Source organism: Salvelinus sp. IW2-2015, linkage group LG3, assembly GCF_002910315.2.
Source record: "Salvelinus sp. IW2-2015 linkage group LG3, ASM291031v2, whole genome shotgun sequence".
Lineage (NCBI taxonomy): Eukaryota > Metazoa > Chordata > Actinopteri > Salmoniformes > Salmonidae > Salvelinus > Salvelinus sp. IW2-2015.
In genome coordinates, this window is record NC_036840.1 from 26,023,561 (window position 1) to 26,033,636 (window position 10,076).

The 10,076-nt window shown below is 44.9% G+C and overlaps 1 protein-coding gene across 1 annotated transcript in view; it reads left to right on the forward strand.

The window, feature by feature from the left end:
• Positions 1-10,076, forward strand: part of LOC111980688 (dedicator of cytokinesis protein 11-like) — a 126,178-nt gene that overhangs the window by 59,202 nt on the left and 56,900 nt on the right. The window contains 9 exon segments of the mRNA XM_070449591.1: positions 3,065-3,077; positions 3,518-3,579; positions 3,582-3,620; positions 3,623-3,711; positions 5,282-5,395; positions 5,588-5,663; positions 6,260-6,348; positions 8,336-8,459; positions 9,119-9,185. Coding sequence (XP_070305692.1) covers positions 3,065-3,077; positions 3,518-3,579; positions 3,582-3,620; positions 3,623-3,711; positions 5,282-5,395; positions 5,588-5,663; positions 6,260-6,348; positions 8,336-8,459; positions 9,119-9,185 — 673 coding nt within the window.

Sequence of the window (10,076 nt, forward strand, 5' to 3'; positions counted from 1 at the left end):
TCTCTCTATCTCTGCCTTCTCTCTCTGCCTTCTCCTCTCTCTCTCTGCCTTTTCTCTCTGCCTTCTCTCTCTCTCTTTCTTTCTCTCACTCTCTCTTTCTTTCTCTCACTCTCTCTGCCTTCACTTCTCCCTCTCTGCCATCTTCTCTCTCTCTCTTTCTTTCTCTCACTCCTCTCTGCTTCACTTCTCTCTCTCTGTTCTCTGCCTTTCCTCTCCCTGTCTCTCTTTTCTTTCTCTCACTCTCTCTGCTCCTTCACTTCTCCCTCTGCCTTCTTCTCTCTCTTTCTTTTCTCACTCTCTCTGCCTTCACTTCTCTCTCTCTCTCTGCCTTCTCTCTCTGCCTTTTCCTCCTCTCTTTCGCTCTCTCTCTCTCTTCTTTCTCTCTCCACTCCTTCTCCTCTTCTTTTCTTTTCTGCCTTCCTTCTCTCTCTGCCTTTCTTCCTCTCTCCTCTCTCTCTCTCTCTCCTCTCCTCTCTCTCTCTCTCTCTCTCTCTCTCTCTCCTCTCTTCTCTCTCTCTCTCTCTCTCTCTCTCCTCTCTGTCTCTCTCGCTCTCTCTCTCGCTCTCTTTCTTTCTCTTCTTTCTCTCTCTCTCTGCATTCTCTCTGCTCTCTCTCTCTCTCTCTCTCTCTTCTCTCTCTCTCTCTCTCTCTCTGCCTTCACTTCTCTCTATATCTGCCTTCTCTCTGCCTTCTGCCTTCTCCTCTCTCTCTCTCTCTCTCTCTCTTTCTCTGTCTCTCTCTCTGTCTCTGTCTCTGTCTCTGTCTCTGTCTCTGTCTCTGTCTCTGTCTCTGTCTCTCTCTGTCTATCATTCCAAATCTCTAGTCTTGTTAGTCCTGTCTGACTGTAGTAAAGCACCATTAACAGTTCAGAGAGAAACTGAGGGGAAATCAGAAAACAACCTGTGTGGGATTATTTAAACACATTTCTTAAACACACAATATTTAATCAATAACACTCACACCTTATATTTTACTGTAGTGGAGAGATGTCTTTGGCCTAAACCCACACATATAGCCTACATCTCTAAACATGTTATATACATTTTTACATTTGATATACACAGGTAACTACCAAAATAATGGAAACACTTAAGTAAATGAGGAATACAAAGTATATTAAAAGCAGGTGCTTCCACACAGGTGTGGTTCCTGAGTTTATCAAGCAATTAGCATCCCATCATGCTCAGGGTCATGTATAAAAATGCTGGGCAGGCCATTATTTTGGCTACCTCGGCTATGACAATGCCCCTCTCCACAGGGCACGAGTGGTCACTCAATGGTTTGATGAGCATGAAAACGATGTAAACCAAATGGCATGGCCGTCTCAGTCACCAGATCTCAACCCAATTGAACACTTATGGGAGATTCTGGAGCTGCGCCTGAGACAGCGTTTTCCAACACCATCAACAAAGCACCAAATGATGGAATTTCTCTTGGAAGAATGGTGTCGCATCCCTCCAATAGAGTTCCAGACACTTGTAGAATCTATGCCAAGATGCTTTGAAGCTGCTCTGCCTCGTGGTTTATTTCTTTGGGGTTCATGCTCTCACAGGTTTTTCTCTGATTTCCCTCATTAGAGGTGGTGGTGTTTCTCTCATTTCCCTCATTGGTGGTGGTGTTTCTCTCAATTCCTTCATTAGAGGTGGTGGTGTTTGTCTGATTTCCCTCATTGGAGGTGGTGGTGTTTCTCTCATTTCCCTCATTGGAGGTGGTGGTGTTTCCCTCAATTCCTTCATTAGAGGTGGTGGTGTTTCTCTCATTTCCCTCATTGGTGGTGGTGTTTCTCTCATTTCCCTCATTAGAAGTGGTGGTGTTTCTCTCATTTCCTTCATTAGAGGTGGTGGTGTTTGGCTCATTTCCCTCATTAGAGGTGGTGGTTTTTGTCTGATTTCCCTCATTTCAGGTGGTGGTGTTTCTCTCATTTCCTTCATTAGAGGTGGTGGTTTTTGTCTGATTTCCCTCATTGGAGGTGGTGGTGTTTCTCTCATTTCCCTCATTTCAGGTGGTGGTGTTTCTCTCATTTCCCTCATTAAATGTGTGTTTCTCGATCATGTCCACTCATTGGTGGTGGTGTTTCTCTACAAGTTTCTTCTGGAGGTGGTGGTTTTTGTCTGATTTCCCTATTAGAGGTGGTGTGTCCTGTCATTTCCCTCATTTAGGTGGTGTGTGTCTCTCATTTCCCTCATAAGTGGTGGTTGTTCTCATTCCTCATTAAGGTGGTGTGTTTCTCTCATTTCTCATTAGAGGTTGTGTTTTCTATTTCCCTCATTAGAGGTGGTGGTGTTTCTGATTTCCCTCATAGAGGTGCGTGGTTTGTCTGATTTCCCTCATTAGAGTGGTGGTGTTTCCTCTCATTTCCTCATTAGAGGTGGTGGTGTTTGTCTGATTTCCCTCATAGAGTGGTGGTGTTTGTCTGATTTCCCTCATTAGAGGTGGTGGTGTTTCTTCTCATTTCCTCATTGAGGTGTGGTGTTTGTCTGCATTTCCCTCATTAGAGGGTGGTGGTTTGTCTGATTTCCCTCATTAGAGGTGGTGGTGTTCTGCTCATTCCCTCATTAGAGGTGGTGGTGTTGTCTGATTTCCCTCATTAGAGTGGTGTGTTTCTCTCATTTCCTTTCATTAGAGGTGGTGGTGTTTCTCTCATTTCCCTCATTTCAGGTGGTAGGTGTTTGTCTGATTTCCTCATTAGGGTGGTGGTTTCTCTCATTTCCTTCATTAGAGTGGTGGTGTTTCTCTATTTCCCTCATTTCAGGTGGTGGTGTTTGTCTGATTTCCCTCATTAGAGAGTGGTGGTGTGCTTTTCTTCTTAGAGTGTGGTGTTTGTCTGATTCCCTCATTAGAGGTGGTGGTGTTTCTCTCATTTCCCTCATACAGGTGGTGGTGTTTGTCTATCCCTCATTAGGTGGTGGTGTTTTCGTCATTTCCTTCATTAGAGGTGGTGGTGTTTCTCTCATTTCCCTCATTTCAGGTGTGGTGTTGTCTGGATTCCCTCATTAGAGGTGTGTGGTGTTTTCTCTCATTCTTCAATTAGAGGTGGTGTGTTTCTCTCATTTCCTCATTTCAGGTGGTGGTGTTTGGTCTGATTTCCCTCATTAGAGGTGGTGGTGTTTCTCTCATTTCCCTCATTGGGGAGGGTGGGGGTTGGGGGTGGTTTTGGCCATTGGAGAAAAGGTTGCTGAGTCAGTGTGTTCAACTGTGATGTTGCTCGATTCCTCCCTGCGAATTTGTCGACACATCGTTCCATGAGATGAAACACAGGATATCCTACCTGTCATTGTGGAAACTACCAGTCAGATGAAGTCAAAGATGACCCTTTATATTACAGCAGGGTAGTCTGCACCTGCTGCTAGACCCTTGTGTTTCCTAGTAGTGCCTTCTTTTCAGGAGAGCGCCCTATTCACTATTAGGGCACTGCTTTTGTCCAGGGAATAGGGTAGGGTGTGATTTAGGCATACCTAACCATGTTGCCTATGACCCCAGATCAAGAGCCTGGGAGGTCTGCCGGCTGACGGGGTAGGATTACTGTAAGACCACTTCCTGTTGGTCTGCTGCTGAGGGAGGTGGCCGAGGCCCTGCAGGGTCACCAGAGGTCAGACAGCTGGCCGTGGCCGTCCTGAAGACTGCCTCATCAAACAGCCCATGGACGACCGTTACAACGCCAGTTACCAAGGTGAGGAGGAGGGACAGACAGACCAGTACACCAATAGAATAGTGAGGGAGAGACAGACAGACCACTACACCAATACCAATATGAGGAGGAGAGACAGACCAACTGCGTACACCAAGTACACTGAGGAGGGGGAGACGACAGACAGAGCTGCCTACACCAGTACAACATGAGGAGGCGGAGAACAGTCAGACTGCTACACCAGTACAACGTGAGGATGAGGGAGACAGACAGACTGCTACACCAGTTACAACGGTAGAGGAGGGGGAGACAGGACAGACAGACTTGCTACACCAGACAAACATGAGGAGGGGGGAACAGTCAGACTGCACCCAGTACAACGTTGAGAGAGGGGAGACAGACGACTGCTTACACCAGTACAACCGTGAGGCAGAGTGGAGACAGACAGACTTGCTACACCAGTACAAGGTGAGGATGGGAGACAGGACAGAGCTGCTACACCAGTACAACGTGAGGAGGGGTGGTGGGGGAGACAGTCAGAACTGCCACACCAGTACAACGTAGAGGAGGCCAGCAGGGGAGACGACAGACTGCACACCAGTTATACACGTGAGGAGGGGGAGACATCAGACGCTACACCAGTATTGACAACGTTGAGGAGGGGAGACAGACCAGACTGCCTACACCAGTACAACGTGAGGAGGGGGGAGACAGACAGACTGCTACACCAGTACAACGTGAGGAGGGGGGAGACAGTCAGACTGCTACACCAGTACAAGGTGAGGAGGGGGGAGACAGACAGACTGCTACACCAGTACAAAGTGAGGAGGGGGGAGACAGTCAGACTGCTACACCAGTACAAGGTGAGAGAAACAGTCGTGAGTGAGTGAGTGAGTGACTGAGTGAGTGAGTGAGTGAGTGAGTGAGTGAGTGAGTGAGTGAGTGAGTGAGTGAGCGAGTGACAGAGAGAGCTCATTATAGGTAAAGAAACATCACCCTGTAACACAATGAAAGGCTGTTTCTAAAGGGATATTTAATAGTAAAGCAAAAAGGTGAGGGGGAGAGAGAGAAAAAAATTCAGAAGCCTTTTTTAACCTCAAATACACGACAAGTTAAACATTTCCTGGATTGCAGCAAAGTTCTCCTGCAACCGGATGATCAAATGAAGATCCTACATCTGTACTTTTTAATATAGGTTTATAAAGGGAAATGAACCGTGTTCATACAGCAGCGGGGGAAACTGTCCGAGTCGCTGTTGCTGTTTTGGAAAATAGAGGATAGTAAATGAATAACTAGACTAGTTAACAAGAGCAAGGAGTGTTCACTGTTTCCACAGACCCAAGATAAGAAGAAATCGGTTATGCAAATCCACACTGTAGGATCCAAATAGTCGCCGGCAGCGCAGCATTGTATTGATAGAAAGCCTCTCTCTAATGATACAGTAGATAATAGTTGTTTTGGTTGACACAGATCGTGACAGTCTCACACAGTAGTGGTGTACTGTTTGTTATGGGTCACTGTTCCATAGACCACAGAGATCCTGTCCGCGTGCTAACAACACACTGTGTATGCAAATGGTACAACAATAAAGATTGTTGGAAAAAGACATGAACTTGTGTGCCCCCCCCCCCCCCCCCCCCCCCTGTATGTCAGAATCAGCAGGCCCGTATCTGTCTACTGTACCTGCCACTGCTGGAGCTGCTCTACCAGAACCTCAAACAGCTGTCTGCCCAGCATCACACCTCCAGCCCTGGCCTGGGCTTCACCGTGAGTCCCCCACCTACCTTCCACCCCCGGAGGTCCTGGTTTACTATATCTGGTCTCATGATATATCAGTCATATATTGGCGTTTTTGAGTATGGATGAAAATTATGAATTGAAATTGAAGTTTATTTCCTGATTTGACTGAATTGAAATAGAATGGACCCCTACCCATGTTATTGTCCTGTGCTCTTCCAGGGCTCCAGAGATGACTTGAGATCAACCGGCTTGATGGACAGCCGCAGGACCAGCACGGCCATCGATAAAGACCACGGTTAGTGTGACGTCTGTCCTCAATGTGTTAACCCCTGCCAACAGTAGGTGCAGGAAATTATTCATGAAGATAAATAAGGGACGTTCGAATTGTAATTTCCCATCAAAATGTTGCTTGGATGTTTGGGGACTGGCGGTAAAATAGGTGTTTTATTGTCCATTTGGTTAGAACGGAAATTCTCCGTCTGCCATTTTCCCAAACCCACACACCACAGGAGGCTGGTGAGGGCAGAACATGTGGAATGGAGTAAGTAAACAAAAGGATATCGAACACATGGTTCCCATGTGTTTGATACCATTCCATCCATCCCGTCCTCCCCAATTCAGACGCCACCTGTGCAACACACACACACTGAGAGGCATGGTGTCAACCGCGGGTTAGCGCCTCTAGATAGATATTTTTGGGGGTTAAGTGCCATGCTCAAGGCCACAACTGTAATGGTAGTCATTCTTCTGTATTTCCTGGCCTGGGACTTGGAACCAGCAACCTTTACTGATCCACATCTTTAACCTCTTGGCTACCTAAACTACTGTTACCCCCCCTCAAAAAAATTTTATCTGAGAAGCTATGTGAACATGTGTCTTGGTACTCCCCAGGCCCAGTAGCTCAGAACGGCCACTTGGTGAGGAGGGAGGACTCCAGAGGATCTCTGTTCATGGACCCCAGCACTCCAGATAGCTCTGAGGTAAGAGACAGAGTGAGAGTGGTGGATGGGCCAATACAAATTTAAAAAAAAAAAAAAAAAAAAAAAAAGAGAATATGGCACCATATTCCCTATATAGTGCACTACTTTTGACCAGGGCACATAGGGCTCTGGTCAAAAGTAGTGTACTATGTAGGAAATAGGGTGCGATTTGGGACAGAACCGGAGGGAACGCCATAATTCAAGTTCAGTAGAGCACATCGTAGCAGAACAGTCAAATTGAATATGACGTTCTACATCCTGTTCCATTAAAAAAATAAACATGATATGAACTGATAAAAGATCTTATTTGTTGTTTTTCGTTTGGGTCATTTCTCCAACACTTGCAAGCCTTTATTATTTATTGTAGCGATATACACTGAGTATACCAACCATTAGGAACACCTTCCTGATATTGAGTTGCACCCCCCTGTTTTGCCCTCAGAACAGCCTCAATTTGTCGGGGCACGGACTCTACAAGGTGTCAAAGTGTTCCACAGGGATACTGGTCCTTGTTGACTCCAATGCTTCCCACAGTTGTGTCAAGTTGGCTGAATGTCCTTTGGGTGGTGGACCATTCTTGGTTCACACGGGAAATTGTTGACCGTGGAAAAACTCAGCACTGTTGCAGTTCTTGACACAAACCGGTGCGCCTGGCTTCTACTACTACACAACGTTCAAAGGCCCTTACAGTTTTGTCTTCCCCATTCACCCGTTGAATGGCACACATACACAATCCATGTCTCATTTGTCTCAAGGCTTAAAAATCCTTCTTTAACATGTCTCCTCTCCTTCATCTACACTGATTGAAGTGGATTTAACAAGTGACATCGATAAGGGATCATAGCGTTCACCTGGATTCACCAGTCTATGTCATGGAAAGAGCAGGTGTTCTTAATGTTTTATATAATCAGTGTAGAAACCACACGTTGGATTGTGATGGAGATGAGGATTAGCATAATTGATTACATTAATAATGTAATAAGGCATCATTTTAGTCATACTTTTTCTTACTCATATGGCAGCTTTTCCCAAACTAGGGGTTGCGACCCCATGTGGGGTCAGCTGATTTGAAAGTGGGGTCGCGAGAGAAACTCAGAATCAAACCAAAAAAATGTGCAGCTTGGTTGTAAAAAAAAAAAAAAAAAATCGATCTCTCCCTTCAAACGTGGATCTAACTTTTGAACGGTTGGAGCTCCAGTATAAGCTATTATGACCCCAATCCTGAAAGCTAAGACTCTCGGGAACACGTACAATGCTCACAAGCCGCCACAGGACTCTTTAGAATAGAGTAAACAGGACCAGGCCACAAATCAGACTGGGGGAAAAAGAACATTGTCAATGAAAGCAATGATGGTGTTATTTTCTACACAGAAGATCATATACAGTTATTGCCTGATGATCTTCTGAACTTCGGATACATTTCAGTTACTTCAAACCATACTTCCTTGAGATGAAAGTACTGTCAGACTGATTTGTAATACACTGTCATAGCCCCAAATAAAGAAGTTAACATTGGCTGTTGATTATATCACCCTATTTTTACACAGTGGGGGTCGCGAAATTGCATTGATATCAAAATTAGGTCACAGGCCAAAAAAGTTTGAACCCCTGTCATATAGTAGGACTAAGTGCCACTGCTTCAAATAATTGTCTTTCTTTTTTGGTGGTATGAATAAATGCCACTGTGTTTTCTTCCTCTGTGGTGTTTCTCCCCACAGCTCCACAGAAGGGGCTCTGAGGTGAGAGACAGACAAGGAGAGCATGATATCATATAAGTTTTGTTCCCTGTCAGATATTGATGTTTGGTCATTTAGATTTGTTATTCAAAAATATAACATATATACGTCTTTAGTTGAAAGTTTATAGTTAGGATTTTATTTAACGGAGGGGAGGGACCATACTTCCATGTTTTCTTACTCTGTGGTGTCCCTACCTGCCGCTGTTTCTGATACCATGTTTTCTTCCTCTATGGTCTATTGTCCTCCAGCTTCACCGGCGGGGCTCCACTATGAGCAGCAGTACTACTCTCCCTCCCATAGGCAGACTGGGCCACTATGAGATCAAAGGACTGCTTCTGTGTTTCCTTCACATCGTCAGGACCGTCTCGGACGGTCAGTCAGCAACACAATATTAAATACATGTAGAACACATACCAAGGTTGGGGTCAATTTGATTTCAGTTCCAGCCATTTCAGAAAGTAAACCAAATTCCAATTCAAAATTTTCCTGAAGAGGAAGAGAATTGGAGAGAATTGGAATTGGAACGTCAGTGTACTTCCTGAATTGACTAGAATTTAAATGAAATTGGCCCCAACCCTGACACATACTGTATTATGTGCAATATGTTACAGTATCTCTATGGTCAGCACCACACAGTCACTTCTCTCTATTTTACTGTGTACTGTAGATCTCTACCTAAAATGGTTTGATGATGCATACCTAGATACTGAATGAATGCACTGTATATCCTATGTTGTGTTCATTTTACCTATATTATAGCTATTCTATTATTAGGCCTATATTCAAACATTTTCATTGGCCTCATCTGTGGAATTTCTGACTGTTGTGCGGTTTTAGCAGACATCGGTGTGCTACTTAGTGCACAACTTTTGGCCAGGGCCTGTTCAAAAGTTGTGCACTACAAAGGCAATATGGTGTCATTTGGGATGCAGACCTGGTCATTGTGTAATCTTCTGGGTGTTTCTGCCTGTTGACCTGCTACAGAAGCTGTCTCAGTGTCTGTCACTCTCCTGTTGTGTCTCTGTCTCTAGACACCCTGCTGGCCTACTGGAACAAGGTCAATCCTCAGGACATCATCAACTTCCTCAGTCTACTGGAGTGAGTACAAGATCACAATAGAATAGGTTCTGTTCTAGTTAGTCTGCTGGAGTGAATCCAGAGAACATCTGTGTGGATGCAGTACTAGAATATAATAGGTTATATTATCTTGTGTGGATGCAGGACTAGAATATAATAGGTTATATTATCTTGTGTGGATGCAGGACTAGAATATAATATATAATAGGTTTATATTCCGCTTGTTGTGGATGCAGGAATTAGAAGATATAGATAGGTATATTTCTCTTGTGTGGATGCAGGATTAGAGTCAGGATTTTTTTTAACTAGTTTAATGTCAGAATAGTGTGGTGTGTGTGTGGTGTGTTTGGTGTGTGTGTGTGTTGTGTGTGTGTTGTGTGTGTGTTGGTGGTTGTGTGTGTTGTGTGCTTGTGTGTTGTGTGTGTGGTGGGTTTCACGCTGCGCTTGGTTCTGCCCGCGCTGTTGCACACTGATTGTCATCGTTTGTTTGTCTCTAGATTACATTCTGTCCGACTTATCGAAAAATCCTTCCTCTTACGGCTGGTTTCTTTGGGATGTGAAGGCGACCAAGTATTAGGCTTCTGGTTTCGCCTCATCACCCCCGCAATTAGAGTTGTGTATAGTCCTATATGGAATGTAAGCACGTGACTTGGTCTCTGTTACTTGGCTACATCCCACATCTTCGACAGAGTTTTGTATGATTTTGGTGTAATTGGAATTGCAGCAGGGTAGTATGTTCTCCTTCTCTGATATTGTCGCATTTTGAGTATCTGCTCGGCCTGCCTTTCTCTTCTCGTCATACATCAAATTCCTGACTTTTGCGCTGGAGTCATAATGCTCTTGGGTGTCCTGGTCTGTTGCTTCCTCGTCTCCTGCACCACATTACTCGAACTAGGGTGCGGCCTGGTTTTA